The following is an 18,449-nucleotide window of genomic DNA, read 5'->3' as shown; positions in this document are numbered from 1 at the left end:
GATATAGGGCAGGTCCCTGTGCCTGAACTAGTTTTTGCAGGAAAGGAGTCTGAGGAACTGAGGCAAATAGTAGTAATGAGATATGACATTCTAGGTTTAATAGACAAAAAAACCTGGCAAATCGCTGCATCCAGGTGGCATCCACTGAAAAGTTCTTAAAGAACTCAAATGTGAAATTGCTGAACTTTTAACAAAAATATGTAACTTGTCCCTCAGATATGCCTCCTTACCTAAGGACTGGAAAGTGGCCAACGTAACACCAATTTTTAAAAGGGATCTGGGGGGGATCCTCAAAATTACAGCCTGGTTAGCTTAATGACTGTCCCGGGAAAAGTGTTAGAAAGTATTGTTGCGCACCACCCCAATCTTGGAGCGGTGAGATTTCCAGGAGTCCCTGCGCTCATCCTGGGTTTGGTTTCCTTGGGAAGAAGATCAGCGGAGACTATGGTGTCTTTATGAAATATGGTTTGTTTATTTACACACATTCCAACCTGACCTTAGGATGGAGGGGTTCAAGGCATCAGCAGTTCAATATCCAGCTCTGCTTCCAGTTCCCAGCCTTTCTCCAACACTCTCAAACACAAGCCCCTCCTGGGGGGGGGGACTGTCGAGTTTCATTGACAAAAGGATCTCCATGGCCCATTCACCATTCATAGACCCATTAATCCACCTGGCCACTCTATTAGACTAATGAAAGAAACTCATCCGACCAGCAGAGCGTTTTTCACCTCCAGGTGCAAGTCTCCAAATCAGAGGCTGGAAGGGGACTCACAAGAATCCATCTCAACCCCCAAACCCACAACAGTATTAAATCTGTTTGGCCGGGGGGGGGGAATGGGATGAAGGAGGGCAACAATCAAACACAACACAGATTTGTAAGTAAAACCTAAAAACTTAATCTGACTTTGCGAGTTACATGTCAGCTGCTTGAATAGAGTCTTGGATTTCAGAGGATGTACAGATTTCCTTAGAAAAGGCTGGTTCTTAAAGAGATAATCTGAACTGATGTTTCCATATTTTTGAGAATCTGAAATTAGTAAAACCCACCACTTTTTTGAGATGGATTGCTGCTTGGCCCAGTCATGAAAACCATTATGATTCACTGAGTCACTGGTCTCTTTGGCCAACCTGAAAATGGCTAGTTCCACCTCCTAACAGCTCTGAAACGTAGGCCATTCAGACCAGTATGATCTCTGTTAGAATGGTATAACTTGATGCAGCATATTCAGAGACAAAACAGTATCCATTCAAGGTTAACTGCGGGGGCTTAGAACCCCAGATGCTGTAGGTGGCGCTGTTGAGCCAGATCAGAATATTGTGGTTCATCAGATATTTAAATAATTGAATTTCACAACAGATATGGTGATCCAACAGGGACCTTTACTGAGAGAAGCCACGATTCCACAATTCTCCTCCATGACTTCCTTAGGAAGAGCTCTCTGCTCAGGATCCAGCAGGGCCCGCTCCTCCTCTGTGAAATGCAGAGCCACGTCATCAAAAGACACTGGACCCTGAAAGAAAAAAGAAAAATTTCCTCATCATAAACAGCATAAACATTATCTACTAGTCATTGCTGTGTTGTCTATTAATTGGTCTGCTGTTTTAATAGGATTGTTTTATTGCCCATTTCCATTATATTTTAAAATTTGTAACTGGTTTTTATACTGCTTGGAAGGCTATTTTAGCATTAAGTGGTACATAAATGAATTAACAATACTGCTACTACTAATAAATAACACTAGCTACATCCAAAAGACTCATTTAGGTTAGGCGGCTAGTCTTTATCCTTGGGATTTAAACTTTCCTTGGGTGGTCTTCAAAGCAAAGAGAAAGAGAGAGAGATTGGTTCAGGCCAAAGGAAGTAAGTAGGGGACAGAGGCACCCATGTTGTCCCCAGCCTCTCTCCCCACTGTTTTGCCTCCCCTACCTGATCTGATCCCACAGCATCTGTTTCCCCTCCATTGCGAAGATGTGACAGCTGAGGAGGTCCACCCAGAATCTTTCCATCCCCTGGGAGAGACAAAGATGGTGGGAAGCCAGAAGCACATTCTTGCCAGAGGTTCAGCAATGCATGTTGAACTATACATGGATCTTAGAAAATATCTTTTGAGTGTTTGTATCAATTTTATGTTTCAGTTGTGCAAAAATGCATTTCTTCGCCAGAAGCCAAAGTGCAGCCAAAGTGCTGGTCCCCATGTAACAGTAGTGAAATATTGTAAATAAATGCATTTTGGAGCTGTGGAACAAGCTGAAGACAAGCATCTACCCGTGAAACATTAAAGGAGCCCATGGATTAATTTCAAATTTGATAGAGGCTAAATTGAGATACATCCCATCGATCCTTACCAGGTAGGCTCTGTCTGGCGTCCAGTGGAGTCCTCTCTGCCTCAAGGAAACTAGCGCCCATTTCTGCAAATAGGTCCTTTACCTGAAACAGCAACAAGGATTGAAGCCATTGAGAAGGATTAGAAGAGGAAGGACAGATGCAAAAACCTGAGGGTTGTTGGATATCCTTCCTTGGATGATTTCCAAAATGGTTTGGCAATTAGTTGAGTATTTTGGGTTATCTCCCTCACATCCTGAGCTCCTTTTGACTATCTTAATGAAACACTCTCACCTGTTGCTCAGCCTGCTTATTGTCCTCTGCCTAGCTTAAGAGGAAACCGCCTGTGACATGGTCTCCGCTCCACATTCCCACACCCAGCTTTCCATCTCGGGTGGAAGGACCCTCAAGAACTGCTCCAGGATCACCAGGTCCAAGATCTGATTTTTTGTGTGTTGCTCTGGCTTCAGCCACTCACAGCGGTGGAGTCTGTTGCAAACCTTTCTGGGCCCCTCGGCCTCCTGGTAGCAGAAATGCCTGAACTGCCGGAGCTGCCCTTCTGAGCTGAGAGTGTCCTCCTCACCCAGGACCTTCTGCATGTTTCTTTCCCAGGATCCCGCACTGTTCCCAGTCAAGGCCTCTTCCTGCTTCAGGAGCAGCTGAGTCTTCCTCATCCATATGTGCTTTATGGAAGGCTCTAGGAGGTTTGCAAGAATGGCTTCCTCTTCTGCCAGTTTCTGACTCAAGGCTAAGACTGTCCTAATTAGAGGTGCTACCAAGTCCTACAAAGTCAAGACACAGTTCAGTTATAGAATTACTACACTGTCAGGACAGGGAAAAGTTCCCTTAGTAAGTGTGGGTGAGCCTCGCTAGCAACTGGGACTGGATTATAATGGTGCAGTTGAAGTTGCTGGCCCTCCCAGAAGGAAAGTTAAGAAGCAAAACATGCAGGCAACCTTCTAAACCAGCATTTCTCAGACAATGGACCATGGGTTGGTAACCCTCAGTCTATGGTTTGTAAGCTCCATTCTCTCCCTGCCTGCCATCATTTCACACCTTAAAGGGAAGGGCAGTAACTCAGTGGTAGAGCAACTGCCTTCCAAGCAGAAGGTCCCAGATTCAGCTCCCGGCATCTCCTGGAAAGCCACTGCCAGTCAATGTAGACAATACTGAGCGAGACAGACCAATGGTCTGATTCAATATAAAGGCAGCTTCTTATATTCCTAAGCTGCAACTCAACCCAACCCAATTCTTCAATCTGCCACAAGTGTCACCCCACCCCACCTTCTGCCCTGGCAGGTGGAAGGAATGTGGCTGTGGTATTGCTGCTTAGCCATACCCCACAACCGCCTGCTCAGGGACAGGAATCCTCCATCCATTTTGTTCTCATTTCCCTTCAATCCAAGAGGTTACGATTGCCCACTGGATTTTTTTTCTCCTAGGGAGGGACAAAGTATTATTATAATCAGTATCATTTATTCAATTTATATCCTGCCCTTCTTTCCAAAGGAGTAAAACACTGAAAGGGGGGGGGAAGGCTAGTTTCTCACACACACCAAAAAAACAAAATTACATTTTGCCTCCTATCTCAGTTTCAACAAATGTTAGAAACCCACTTTCATTTCTTTCCAAAGAAGAAAGCTGGGAGCTGATGGATTATGGTTCATGCAGGGAGGGAAAACAACTGCCTTCCTTAACCCACTCACCCATTCAACAAGTTTGCTGACTTTCAGTCAGAGCCTCTCCTGCATTTGATTTCTTTCATTAAAAGACCACCAGGAGTTTTCAGGAGTGCCTTCTATCCAATCTGCAAATATCCCCTCCACCTCTGGGGGATTGCACATCTGAAAGGGCCTGTGCAGGTCAGTTAAATGTAAATGTACTGCCTTCAAGTCGATTCCGACTTATGGCGATGCTATGAATAAGGTTTTCATGACGCTGAGAGGCAGTGACTGGCCCAAGGTCACCCAGGGAGCTTCATGGCTATGTGGGGATTCGAACCCTGGTCGCCCAGGTCGTCGTCCAACACCTTAACCACTACACCACACTGGTTCTCACAGGTCAGTTAGGGGGCCTGATAACACACCACTGCCTGATTCATTGGGGGGGATTAACTCTCACTGGCGTACAGTTGAGGATTCCCTTTCACGGAGATCAACTCAGCAGTTGCAGTCTTATTTGTAAGTACTGTCACACACACACACACACACACACACACACACACACACACACACACACACACACACACACACACACGGGCCTCATCTCAAAGGGGCCCTCCTGGCTTTGCAGAGAGGAGAGAGAGAGAGAACTCCCTGTTCCCTGATTTGGGTGTTGTGGTGGAGCACAAATGGATCAGCTGCACAGGACCCCCCATGCATCCTCCCCCTGCAGCCCTGGGACCCCCCCATCACCCAAACGCACAAAATAGGGGGTGGGAGAGGGGGACTCACCGATGCATCACTCTGGAGAGATGAAAACCATTTCCCCCTCCAGGAGGGAGAAGCCAGGAAGGAGGGAGGTGCTTCTGCTCTGGAGGACCCCTACCCCATCCCTTCCCAATTCCCTTCCACTCTAGGAATCCATGCTAAGTTCATTTTAACCCTTAGAATGAAATAAAACAAGGTGTACATGCTTTAGTTCCACTGAGATTCATGGGAGTTAAAAGCAGCAAAGGGTCTTGTGCCCCCTTAAAGCTTGTGGCCTTGGGATTCTCCTTCACCCAAATGCACAAAATTGGGGGGGGGATCCATCAGATTTCACAAGGCAGAAAGGGAGTTTGGAGGGAAGTGCTTTAGCTCTGGAGGACCCCTCACCTCCTCCTCACCCCATATGGGAATCATCATATTGGTGAACAGCTACCAGGCAGATGTGAGATGTGTTCGCAGGGGGTGGGGATTTTCTCAAGTATATTCTTTGCAATGAAAACCTCTGTGATTAATATTTCATTCATTTTTGAGAAAGGGTTAACAAAGGAGAAAGTGAAAAAATATGTATTGTCTTTTAATTCTTATTAAAATTTAAATGCATGAATTTTGGTCTCATTTGCTTAAATAAAACGAGACCAAACTTCATGCATTTGAGGTCAGTCTGTACCTTACAAAATGCAGAGTTGAAATATTTCATGCTATGATTTAGTTTTTCTTTGTCTGTGGTCTGTCATATTTAGTTATGTCCAAATACATCTTTTGCTGTGAGCTTTAGTACATTTAGGTGCTTTATATATATCAATCAGCCAAAAACAGTCACAATCATTATCAGAATTGGTTTGTGACATCTTTACCTAATTTTTGACGAAAAGAGTTGGGAGAATATCTTCCTAGATAGCGGTAGGACTTTACAGGTAACGATCAGGTCTGCCTGAAAAGTAAAATAACTTTCTGTTCACACCCCCTCAAAGCTACCTTCCTCTGTTTGGAGGACATCCCTCCCTCTTTTCCCCCTGGTTTTGCAAAATCTCAGGGAGGGCCCTCTGATTTCTTCACCTCCCCATCTGGCTTCTTAGATTTCACAGCCATCCTCCACACCCTTTCCAGCGTCTGCTCTGCCTGAAGGACTAGGAAGTTGATGCTTTTGAAAAAGGAAAACAGAGTGCCAGGAAGGTCAATTTTTTTTCACCTAGGAGCCCACTTTCTGCTTTTCCTGGGTTGTCTGGGGGATGTAGCATCCACACCGCTCCTGCTCATATGCCCCAGTGAGTGAGGCAGGGAGCTGAACCATCACCTGCTCTCTGGGGCTGGTTCTAGCGGCTGAAACTTCTGGGCCACCCGATGGTAGGAGTCTGTCGCTTTTCACTTGGCCAGAGGCTCAAAGAGGAGATTTGATTAGCACCTGCAGAACTCCCTGCCCCTTGACCATAGGCCTTCACTGTGCTGTTCTTCGCTCTTGCTAACCCCCCCCCTTTTTAAGGGCTGGGGTGCCTTTGACCCCCCAGAGGTTCTTGGACTCCAGTTCCCCTCAATCCCAGCGGCCAGGACAGCGGCGAGCCGCGAGGGATGTTGATGACAGGCCCTGCTGTATGAGATGGCAGCATAGAAATACTTTTATAAAATAAATATAGGAGAGGAGTTTTGGCCTGGTAGGAAAAGCAACACAGACAGACCAACCAACCCCGGCGACTTCCTTCCCTGGCGGCTCCCATCCTGGGCCGAGGGGGAAAGAGGCACGCCAGGTAGGAGAAAAACGGCTCCTTGCGCAATGCGCCTTTCTTGGAGGGAGGAGGAGGAGGTGGCTAGGCCGTGGAAGGGTTAAGGACAATGAACTGGGTTCCTAGAGAGGAAGGGGATTTGGGGAGAGGGGGCGGGATCGGGGTCTCGCCAAGCGACTTGCCAGCCGCTTCCCGCCCGCTTTCCCCGCTGGACTCTTTCGCGAAGGGCTGCGTTTGGTGCTTCCCTCCTGGGATCCGGTGAGCTCCCCGTTGCGTGGTGGGGGTCAAGGGGAGCCGCAGAAGAGGGTGCATAGGAAAGGGGGGGGAGAGATCCGGCACTGAAATGGGGGGGGATACGGATTGGGAAGGTGGAGGCAGGGCCGGCGTTAGGGGTGGGCGAGTTGGGTGAGCTGGGCTGAGCTGTGGCTTGCGCCAAGGCTGAGCTCAGGGATGTGTGTTTTCTGAGTGTCCTGTCTGCAGCGAGACAGAAAAACGGGAGGCGAGAAAATACCTCCGCAGAGTTGGTGGATCCCACTTCCTCTCCGGCCCAAACCTTGTGGGCCCCTCGGAAGAAATGTCCTGGTGCCCCTGCCCTGTGTGAATCTTTCACCAGCCTCAGCATGGGCAGCCCCTTCGCTCTGAGAGGAGGAGAACCCCCATGTGCCGAGGAAGTACACCAGATAGCAAGTGATGCAGAGGAACCTTACTTTGTTTTGAAATTAAGCAGTTAAATATATGTCAAAGTAAAGGAGGGTATGGTTGAGCTTGAAATGTGTTACACGAAAATGAGTTCCGTAGGTTAATAAACTGTTTGCAAATTAATCAGCCAGCATCTCCGTAGTTGAGGAAGAGGACTTCAAGATAGTCAGGGCTGTTTAGCTTAGAAGCCAAGGAAAGGGAGAGAGATGATAAAGGGGTGTAAAGTTAAGAGACAGCGGATGGAGAGGTTTTCCTCCCTCCCTCACAGTGGTAATACCCAGGGCCATCTAAGGAAGCTGAATGTGGGGAGATTCAGGACGCACTTCAAAACGTGTTTGTTGACCCGGCGCATTATTAGAACTATGGAATTTGCTATTGTCACGTGGAGTGATGGCCACCAACTTGGACAGCTCTAAAATGAGGATTAGACAAATGTATGAAGGACAAAGTTACCAGTGCACACTAGCATTGTTATTGCAAAATGGCTTCCAGTGATGATGTCTCTGTTATCTCCAACACCAGGGGCTAAATGTCTCTGACTACCAGTGGCCAGGAATCACCAGTTGGGAGAGGGCTATCGGATTCATGTCCTGCTTGTGGGTCTCCTGGTGGGGCGTCAGATTGGCCACTGTGAGAACAGGATGCTAAACAAGATGTACCGATCCACTGCGGGGCACTTCTTGTGGGCTACAACTCCCATGGAAAAGGCTGGTTTAGGACATAGAAAGCTGCCTTAAACTCAATCAGACCATCTGTTGGTCTAACTGAATATTGTCTCTGAGTACCAGTTGCCGGGAATCACAAGTGGGGAGAATTGCTGTGGCTCATGCCCTGCTTGCCGGCTTCCCAGTGGGGCAGCGGGTTGGCCATTGTGAGAAAAGGATGCTGGACTGGATGGGCCTCGAATCCAATCTAGCAGCCAAGTTCTGCTCAGGCTCCCATGAGCTGTAGAGGACAGGTGTCTGGGGAGGGAGATGGAACCTTCTGATACTCCCTGTGAATCTGGCACTATCTGTAGCTCTGTTTAATTCGCACAGATCACATGATGTTTTATGCAATGTGAATGCATTCAGCTACTTTCTCCTTTAAATTCGGATTAAATCAATCCGTGGAAAATCCGAAAAGTGATTGAAAATCTGTCACCGCTTCGGTGCCCTCCGCAGCCATGTGGTCGCGTGAATCCTCCCCTGTCCGAGCACCAGGGGGCAACATTCCTCCATAGTGTCGGCTGTTCCTTGCACTTGGCGGGTTATGGGGGAAGGCTTCCGGTTTCATTTCTCTTTCCTGCTAGCGCATTCAAAACAAGACTCTTCTGCATTTTACACCTTTGCTCGAGATCATTGAAGTGCTGCTATTTGTGTCTCACAGCGGGCACGAGAGGAGAGAAATAATGTCGTGAACAACGCTCCCCCGAGTCAGCTAACTACGTATTTTAGCAGGAAAAATTGCAGCAGGGATAAGTGTGTCTGTAGCATCCTGGCGTTGTGTCATCCAATGGTTATAAATGCAGTGACATATCACATATCATTCAGGAGATGCCGCTTTATGCCCTCCTTCATTGTTGGACACGCACACAGTAAATCTAAGCCGCAACAGCCACTTTCCATTTGGAAAACATGGCCACATAAATGTTTGGTGTTTTAACCGTTCCATCAAAGGTTTTCCCGATAATGACCCTCCAGCATGCTATCACAGCTCCAGATAATGTCCAGCGACTACTCTCTTCTCCACTGCAAACTGTTTTCTGCAATCTGCATGGCATTTATCTTCCTTTCTTCCCCCCACGTTGGCAAGTGCCACCTCTTTGTCTAGAATGCCACTACCGTTTCTTTCACAAAGGGGATGGGGGGAATAGAAACCTTTTGGCTAGACAGCAAAAAATTGTCACGTCAACTCACATGTCCCTATTCATTGGGGCACTAGCAGGGGAAATCATTTCCCCCCCTTTAACTCCAGCTGCAACGCGAGCAAGGAGGAGAACGAGTGGTCCAGGGGAAAGACAGGAACTTTTCACCTGTTGCCTAAAGAATTCCAAGAATTCCAAAAGGACTTGTCAGTGCTCTTTGGATATGTCTGTCTAACAAATACTAGTATGTCAACCTTGAGAAAGAATGATTTGATCAAACTACAACCGCACAAGAGCCTGGAGTCAGGTAACCCAATGCAGTTAATGTGAATAGAGGAGAAAGCGGGGATGGCTTCTGAACGGGTTGATATAATAGGCTGCAGCGACCACAACTCCCCCCCCCCGGGACCCCACACATTGCTTTTCTTGTATGCTTCGATGTGATCATTGTGCAGTTTGGATCACTTCAGAATCCATGACATAAATGCTGGGAAAAACAGGAGTAGAAAAATAGGAAGGCCAAACAAGAGATGGATTGATTCCATAAAAGATGCCACAGACCTGACTTACAAGATCAGAACAGGGTGGCTCAAGACAGAAGCTATAGGGTGGCCATAAGTCATAATTGACTTGAAGGCACATGACAACAGCAACAACATTTACACACAACAAGGACATTGTCATTCTTGAGCAGGAGAGACTCCAGAACTCAGAGCTATCTGATATGGGGCACCCCAGCATAGACGTGGGGGTTCACAGACAGGTTCACTTGAGCTTGCTGCAGTTGCCCACTGTTAATCCTTATATGTGTTTTAAAATTAGAAACAGATAAGGAGAAGGAAGCAGGGGACTAGCAACCAACTTCAGCATCGTCGTGTTTTTTCCTGTGTGTACTTGTCGGATGTAGATTTTAGCTTAGCACCGTGGCACAGATCGCATGACAAGGGGACAGCAGTGGTGGGTCACTGATGCTTCCAGTTGGCACAAATGAGAAGCGAAATCTGGCCACAGCGGGAAACAGACGCTGTGGTTCTTTGGGTTGAAATGTCTGGGAAACACTGGGTGTTTCTTGCGTTACTCATTTTAAAAAGTAACTCTGCTTTGGGTGAACTGCACATGCAGAGCAATCGTTGCATAAAACTGTTGTTCTGCATTCACACACGTTCGCGTTCACGTTCATCTGGTATCGCTGCTTCCTTGTGGCCCCGCCCCCAAATTTACATGTTAACTCCCTGGCAATAATGGAGAAGAGTAGAGGGTTTTTGATCAATTTCAGCTAAGCAGGAGACTGGGAGGTGTGTGTGGGGGGTGAAACAGACATGAAAATACTTTTTCTGTCAATTTCATTTCCTCCATACATTTGTAGAGTGAAACCCCTTTTACCTTAAGAAGGAATGAAATGCTCTTGTTATAGTGGCATGAGCGCACGCATGCTCACATGTCAGACCCACTCTGGGTCTGGTCTCGTAATGCATCCCTCACACTGGCCCCAGCACAGGTCTCTCATGATCCCATTACTAGGCACCACCACCTGACACACTGTAATGCAATACTGCCCTGAGACTGTGCTTTAGTCTCCTCCACAGATAGCTACGTAGTGTCTGGGTGCACTTACAGGCCACAACCCCCCTCTGTATCTTTCTGCCTTTAAAGATTACAGCCCTGGGTTGCTTTGGGATACCTGCTGCTGTTACACTATCCCTTCACCGCTGCCACCATTGATACTGTTTCCAGCTTTGGTATTTGCTTCTGGTCTGTAATATCCCAGCCAAGGATCAGGTGTGTTGTTAAACCAAAACTATTTATTTAATAACACAAGGAATAAACAAGAGTACTTTTAAGTTCAGTCAACATGCGTGTGGTTACATATGATAATTTTTCTCTTTATATCTTTTAGTCCTAAAACCTGCCTCACTACCCGCCTAAACACAAATCCACCCCTCCAAAACCCAGAACCAACAACTGTCATTCTCTCATTTATGCCTTCAACCACCCAGACGCTCAGCCAATCGCAACTCAGCATTCCTTAACATTCCAACACATGTACTCCCCTCTCTCACTCACTCTACTCACCACATTTACCGACACTTACCGTAATTACTGTACAGCATTTACAGGGGCATCACAGCGCGCCCCTTCGTCGCTCATAATTGTAATAGCGCCATACAACAAGCATCCCGCAGGGTCATTGGAGGGCAGGCGAGGCGGGGTTTTTTGTCCATAATTACTTTGTGTTTTTTCCTGTGTGCACTTATAGCTCTTCGGATGTAGATTCTAGCACCCTGGCACAGATCGCATAACAAGGGGACAGTAGGGGTGGGTCATTGACGCTTTCAGTTGGCGCAAATGGGAAGCGAAATTTGGCCGCAGGGGGAAACAGGATGCTGTGGTTCTTTGGGTCGAAATGTCTGGGAAACACCGGGTGTTCTTTGCGTTACCCATTTTTAAAAGTAAAGCTGCTTTGGGTGAACTGCACTTGCAGCTGCAGAGCAATTGTTGCATCAAAAAAATCCAGTCCTAGTACATGCTGATAAATGATTTATGTTCAATTGGGTACCTTCCTGTGATCCAAAAATGTAGAAGGCCAGTGCAAATGTCCGCATTCTGGCATCTTTTCCTCAGAAAAACACATTGTTACTTGCAGACAGGAACCACAGAAACCTGAAATAGCCTAGCGCTGGAGTAGCAGTACTTTAGGTTTTATTTGCAGTATTCCAACAACAGTGAAGCTAGCTCTTTCAAAACCTTTCCTTTGGCATACATTTTCAGACAGTGGCTTGAACTGCGGCCTGATTGTGCTGTCACCTTTGCCTTCTACCCCCGCGTGGAAACAACAGACAAGCACTCCCACCTGGGCTAATTTGTCACTGTTCGTTAACTGTGCAACTTCTTTTTGTTTCAATGGAAGCAATATATTTGCGTACAAATGGTTACAAATAGGCCAACTGACTTGTTCTTCACTTTTCCCCGGTTACTGCAACACTGAGGGATCTTTCCTCTCTGCTGGGTAACTGGAATCAAAACGAGTTTCGCGTTTGGTTTGGTGTTCCTGTAAAGAAGGAAGTCCATCTGTGGATATTTGAACACGTGCTTTTTGCCGTAAAACACAAATCTTCTGATTTTACGATGGCACAGAAATTAACGTCTGATGTTGGAAAAACTGGACGTGGTGCTTCATGGCGGCACAGAGAGGTTTTGGATCTCCTGGATATATGGGGTGAAGCAAAGACTCAAGAGATTCTCAAGTCTAGCCACAGAAACATAGAAACGTTTGAAGAGATTGCGGAGCAGATGGCCAGCAGAGGACACAACCGTTCTGGAGCAGAATGCAGAAATAAAACAAAGTCACTGCGCAGCGAGTACCGGAAAGTGATTGCACACAACCGTAAGTCGGGCAACAGCAGAGTAACCTGCCCCTTCTATGAGGAACTCCACAACATCCTTCGGGGGGATGCCAGCATCACCCCAAAAAGACTAGCACGAAGTATCCCAAGTTTGGCTCGAACAAAGCAACCACCAGCACCTTCGGCAATGGAAACGTCTGTTGTTGGGCGGCCAAAGCATACCAATATAAATTGTGACGGCTTGGTGACAGTGGATGTCACAGACTACCTTGGTGAAACGGATGTCCACGGTGAGTAGCAATAGACACAGCTATTAGGCTTCATATAAATATTCCTTCTTTTACTATTATTGTGTCTTGAGGGTTAATGTTGCCACCTTCACCTTCTTTCTTCCAGTTTCTATGTTGCATCTGCCACTGGGACCACTTTAGGTGTTACCAAAAAAATTGGTAAAGGTCTAATATGCATGCGTGAAAGATTGTAAGATGCAGAGCAGGGGTGCTGTGGTGAATGGAAATGCCGTCTGCAAAACGGAGCCAGGAAAGTTGTTGACAGAAACCTTTTTTTACCTGAATGTGAAATTAGTGGTAGCAATAGCACAGAGAGGTGTGAATGCCCTTTCCAAATGATCTTACTTCAGTGTATTTCCACTGTGAGATGCGGAGTACACTCCCAGATGCTACCGTCCCACTTATAAAGCTGTCAATGGTTGCAAACTATAGGGTTAAGCTAGTTCGATTGCCTGACATATGCGAGATTCTATGTTTGCTTTCCTTAAAAAAAAAACATTGCAAGTGTTTTAAACCACAGGACTGAATGCACATTTTGAACGCAGACTGCTCTGTTGTGTTAACCGTCAAAGGGTTTCTGCTTTGATGATATTGCAATGATTGCTTTTTGTTCCCCTTGTGCTGTGCAGTTGGTTTTTTCCTCTGATGCATTTAAATCCTGAACTTGCATGATAGGTGTTAGACAACTCCATTGGAATGCTATGATAGTTAGCAGAAAAACCCGTAGAGAAAATAGATTTTGAAAGCCAAGTTAGCTTCGATACAAAGTATATTTAAAGGAGATGCTGTTAGATTGAAGCAGCATGAAAAAGTCCCTCACAGACCAGTTATATGTAAAAAAGGGGAGGGGGTTGTATTCTGCTATTATGTTCCATTGCAAGGAATTCTTTATTAATTTTTTTTTAAATGCAGACCCACATGCCCAGCCTGCTGCTGCCAACCACAGCGTGGACGGCGATTTGTCCAATGAGAATGATGAGACGCATTCCTTCTTTGAACCCATCAATGGAGCACAAAGTGGTGAGTGTACCGAAATACACCAGGCTCTAGTCATATTGTGGCAAACCTGTGCGCTGTAATTTGGCAACGGAAAGCAAAAGGCATAGCACATTATTTCTTTTAAAAAAGTGTTATGCTTTTGAGAATTACGTAATATTGACTGCCTGAGGCCTGTAATGTAAGGCAGTGTCCTTCCAGTAACGGATGTGAGAATGAACTTGTAAACGACCAAGAAATTCTGCTTTCATATGTTTGATTCTGCGCAAAATTAGGAAGACAAGGAAGATACGCAAGGTCTTTATTTGATGTTATCAACAAATGTGTTCACGTCACAGGCGCTGCGACAAACCAGAATAGCAGCAAAATGGAAGATGCGCCAACGGAAGATCTGCTTTTGTCAGTTGGTGAGTATAGTGTGATTTTCCACCGTGTCCCAACTATGCAGCTACAAAACCCAATCATGCCATCCTGAGCCGTGGCATGACCTCATTCCAAAAGAGAACCTTAAGAAAATGAATGCCCTGCATGCTCAACATCATGGTTAACAACAATGTAAATTCTCATTGCAAAGCAGAAATAAGCAGTGACAGGGAACAGATAGTTAACAGTATGAAAAGAGGGGATAAAAGCAGACAACTGTAGGCCTTTTTTAGTCACGCTTCTCCTGATCTGTGTTGACAATGTAAAGAGCTACCCTGTTCCCAGAGGGCAGTCATGCCTTCCCACAACCAATCCCTGGAAGTACCGTTTGTGTGGGGGGTTTCCCAGCGGATACTCCTATTCCCCTGTCAGAGCTACAGCGCTCAGAGGTTTTGAACAGGAAGCAGCTCCTATTCAAGCTCTGCGAGGGGAACGGTCCATGTCCTAGCAAGTCCCAGGAACCTTCAGCAACATTTCCAAGGATTAATAGGGAGATGACATGACTCTGTAATGTAAAATTACCGTCTGGTCCGGCTGTGCGCATGGACAGCTTTGCTTTTAATAATGATTGTATACTACATGTTCACGCTTTACAAAAAAAGAAGCATTGTGTGCCTACCAAAGACCTCGTTGCACAAGTGAAGCTAAAGCTGAGAACGTCCCTTTTTTGTGTGTGACCTAGCAGTTAAAAGTAGGAAATAGCCAGGATGACTGCCGCTGTTCCATCGGCAAAGCAACATTGGTTTGTTTGTAATGAATTTCCTTCGAAATTTCTTTCGCTGCAGATAACGCCATCCCAAATCCCGTGGCAACCCTTTGCCCTGCAGAACGCCTAGCAATTCTAAGAAGACGACAAACCAAGGGAGGACGCATAGAGTCGCTGCTTCAGGCGATGTTTGAGCACTCGAAAGAAGAAGCACAGGCCTCCCGCAGACAGAGAGAACAGTTCCTCGATTTAATGCGTTCCGAGCAAAACAACAATGATAGATTAATGAGGCTGGTACAAGAAGAGCTGGAGGAGTCCCGGAAAGAGAGAGAAGCCTATGAAAGGCGCATGAGTGAAAAGGAAGCATCAGTGAGCGCCATCCTTAATACCCTCAATCAACTGGCTGATTATGTGTGCAATGAACAAGCGAAGACAAAAACAACACCTGCCCCAAATAGCTGCCAGGTGACAAATGTTTCCTCACAACAAGGCTTTAGCACACATAAAGATATAGATATCCCTGTTGACAGTGGGGAACCTGTAGGCAACCCCTATTTAAAAAGCTCTGATGGTGAGGAAGAGATGAACCCATCATCCCAGAGCACGCTTTCAGGCATTGCCCCGGGCACAACATCCAACACATCTGGGGTAGAAAACGAGCGCATGGGAGCCCACAGCCCAACTGAACCATCCAGGCACTCTCAAATGTACACTAAGAGCCAAAGCTCCCCAAGCATTGCCGCACCACAAAGGCAGCCACCGTCCTCCACACAGTCCATGTCCCGGCCCTCACGGGCAATCCGCAAAAGGGTGCCATACAGCCCGTAAGCAGGGCACTCCAAATGCACACCATTTATAGGCACCAGAAGGAAAACGAAGGCAATTTCAAAAGAAGGAAATATAGGGAAGGATCCAAAAAGAATTTTTTTATTCGTCGTCGGACGGTGAATGGACGGCATGAAAGCAAAATAAAAGTTTATGTTTGTAAAACCAACTGAAGCGAGTTCACTCCTTTTTTTGTTTTCGGTCAAGTAGAAAGCATGTATGTGTGCAGAACATGACGTTTTGTGGTTTGCTGCGCATGGCGATGGTTTGTAAAACTGTCCCTGGGGATAGGTTGTCTTGAAATGGTTTGTGCATGCTTTTCTCCCAAAAGTGAAGCCGTTTTATACGATTACAGTTGTCAGTAACACATGGAGTGCGCACACAAATAACAGGAACAACCACAGGCCGTACAAGAAGAGGGTGCAATGGAAACAGTAGCTTCTGTTTCTAATTTAAAAATAATGGAACGTAAGTAGGAGCACACGGCATACATAGCGGAAGAAAATGAAGGTGCACACTGAGTCATCATAATCATCACCCTGAAAATGGCACAGCAAGTGGACAACTGTGTTCTTTTCTGGTGGTGCTTCCTAGGCAGCAAATGCAAAGCAAATGTGCGTAGTCCATGGAAAAATTGCAAGGTTAATAATAGAGAATGGTAGTTCAGTTCTTGACATAGTCTTGCACATATGCGCAGGAGCGTGTGGGAGTTTTCTATTCAGAGACTGAGTCGACTTGGGAATGCGTGGGAGAGAAAACAAAGGCATTTTGCTTCTCCCTGGCGTGTTAACAGCCGGAGAGACACACACAACCAACTGAGTCAGACCATCAGTCCACCCAGCTGGGCACTGTCCAATACTGACTGACAGCAGCGGCTCTCCGCGGTGTCAAGCAGGCAACTTTTCAACAGCCTTATCTCAAAGAGAGAGTGAGAGGATCTCTTTCAGATCTGAAAAATTGAGTCTTTTTAAAAAAAAAAAAAATTGTGTGTGGGAAATGGGCTGGGTGGGCAAAATTGACACAATTCTTGGAAAGATGATCAAAAATGGAATGCTTATAAAAAGGCTGCTGTGAACTTCATTAAACATAGTTCAGATGTAGTATTAAATTATGGTGTAGTGTGACATGAATGTTTATGACGAGGTGCACCTGGTGCCAACACTGTTATCTTTGTGGCACCAGGTCAAGACTTTCCTCTTCTCCCAGGCAATTTAGCATGTGTTTTTAAATGGTTTTTTTTTAAGTGTTTTTAAATTTGTATATTTCTATATTTGTTTTTAATGTTTTTAATTGTTGTAAACCGCCAAGAGAGCTTCGGCTATGGGGCAGTACACAAACGTAAATAATAATAATGATAATAATAAATGCCACCCACCGTAAGAGTGGGGGGGATTGGAAGGTCTATGTTGTCACTTCCCCTGCATATGGGTGGGCTGGTCCTGGGGAAAGGAGTTTGTGAATGTAGGAGCAAGCACCCTTGAACTGTGGGGGGGATTTACTGGGTTGGTATGCCTCAGTATCAGCTTGCAATGCCTGCCTTTCGGTTGATTTAGCCATTTCAACAGCCCAATGTTTTATGAGAAGGAAGAGACACTGGTTTCAATGGGATTTACTCCCTTGTAAGCAGTAGTGTAGTGGCAAAAATTCAAAAGTGCAGGGTCCCTTCATGATAGTCAGGGCCATACCCCCTTTTTTGCTGCAGGGTTGAGAATGAGATCCTTGTTAATGCCTTCTCCCACAACAACTGCGGTTCCTAGGAGCCAATAAGCATGAAATGAGAGTCTTAGCTACTGAGAAGAGTCTTCTCAGTAGCTAACTCACCCCCTTTCACTCCGATTGGCTCCATTCAGCAGGAAAGGACAAGGAAGCATGCTTCCAGATGGCTTTATAGCTGGGAGAAAAGATGAAAAAGAAGAAACCCACAATGCTTTGCCGCATCACAATTTGCATAACAAAGTTATGTAAATGTGCCAGCAGTGGCCACTGTGGTCCATGTTTGTTTTTTAGAAAACATTGCTGATATATAGAGACGTGAACATGCACATTAGTATATTGTCCCAGAAAGTGAGATGAGCCCCGGGGAAAAAACAAACACCGACGTGGCTTTCTCCCCCCCCCCGCTGTACTCCTTTTTTCTTTGGGGGGAGTAAAATAACATCCCGCCACTCAAAAACAATGAATGACACTTCTCATTTTGTTGTCAACATTGTGTTTTTTGTTGTCCTGTCATCAGAAGGAAGGAGAGAGATAAAGGATTAAATCTGATCAAATCCCACAGTTTGTTGTGCAATGTCAATTTATCAAGTCTATGCATTAAAGAAAGAACGTGCGCAAAGCCACTTAGAAGACACAATTTTATTCAGCAGTAAAACACTTGGCAATGCATGAAATTCAGTAGCCTGTCCACAAGAGCATAACCGCTAACCTTTTTTTAAAAAAGGAAAACTTCTAGAAAGGGCTTCACAGTTATTTCTACTCACAGTGCTTTAAAAAAATCATATATTCTTACAGACAGACAACAAATGAATTTTTTCATACAAGCGAGCAATCAAATAAAAGGGATAATATCAGAAAATCAAATTTTGCCTTTCAAAGAACTTTGTAGCACTCCAGGGTAGCAAGCCACCATATTGCTACAGCCACACTGTGTGAATGCAGAACAACAGTTTTATGCAACGATTGCTCTGCATCTGCAGTTCACCCAAAGCAGCTTTACTTTTCAAAATGGGTAACACAAGAACCACAGCGTCTGTTTCCCGCTGCGGCCAGATTTCGCTTCTCATTTGTGCCAACTGGAAGCGTCAGTGACCCACCACTGCTGTCCCCTTGTCATGCGATCTGTGCCACGGT

At 45.8% G+C, this 18,449-nt stretch overlaps 2 protein-coding genes across 5 annotated transcripts in view; one reads left to right on the top strand and one right to left on the bottom strand.

Moving 5' to 3' along the window:
* Positions 1-450: 450 nt before the first annotated feature.
* Positions 451-4,854, bottom strand: LOC133381628 (zinc finger protein 202-like). The gene is made up of 4 exons (XM_061620978.1): positions 4,777-4,854; positions 2,347-2,428; positions 1,928-2,010; positions 451-1,511 (listed from the first exon to the last, which is right to left on the bottom strand). The coding sequence occupies exons 2-4, from the start codon at positions 2,405-2,407 to the stop codon at positions 1,326-1,328; spliced, it is 330 nt and encodes a 109-aa protein (XP_061476962.1). The 5' UTR covers positions 2,408-2,428; positions 4,777-4,854; the 3' UTR covers positions 451-1,325.
* Positions 4,855-6,480: 1,626 nt separating this feature from the next.
* The window catches only part of LOC133381570 (zinc finger protein 501-like), a 39,967-nt gene continuing 27,998 nt past the window's right edge, over positions 6,481-18,449 (top strand). For 3 of the 4 annotated variants that reach the window (XM_061620851.1, XM_061620850.1, XM_061620849.1), the window contains exon 1: positions 6,629-6,728. The gene's annotated coding sequence lies outside the window, so the exon portion shown is untranslated. Of the gene's footprint in view, positions 6,495-6,628; positions 6,729-18,449 lie in introns of those variants that run through there. The other variant, XM_061620845.1, reaches the window with a different exon arrangement.

This window comes from Rhineura floridana, chromosome 3 (assembly GCF_030035675.1).
Source record: "Rhineura floridana isolate rRhiFlo1 chromosome 3, rRhiFlo1.hap2, whole genome shotgun sequence".
In the NCBI taxonomy this organism is placed as follows: Eukaryota; Metazoa; Chordata; class Lepidosauria; order Squamata; family Rhineuridae; genus Rhineura; species Rhineura floridana.
The sequence above is the reverse complement of the archived record's forward strand: the minus strand, read 5'-3'. Positions and strand labels throughout refer to the sequence as shown.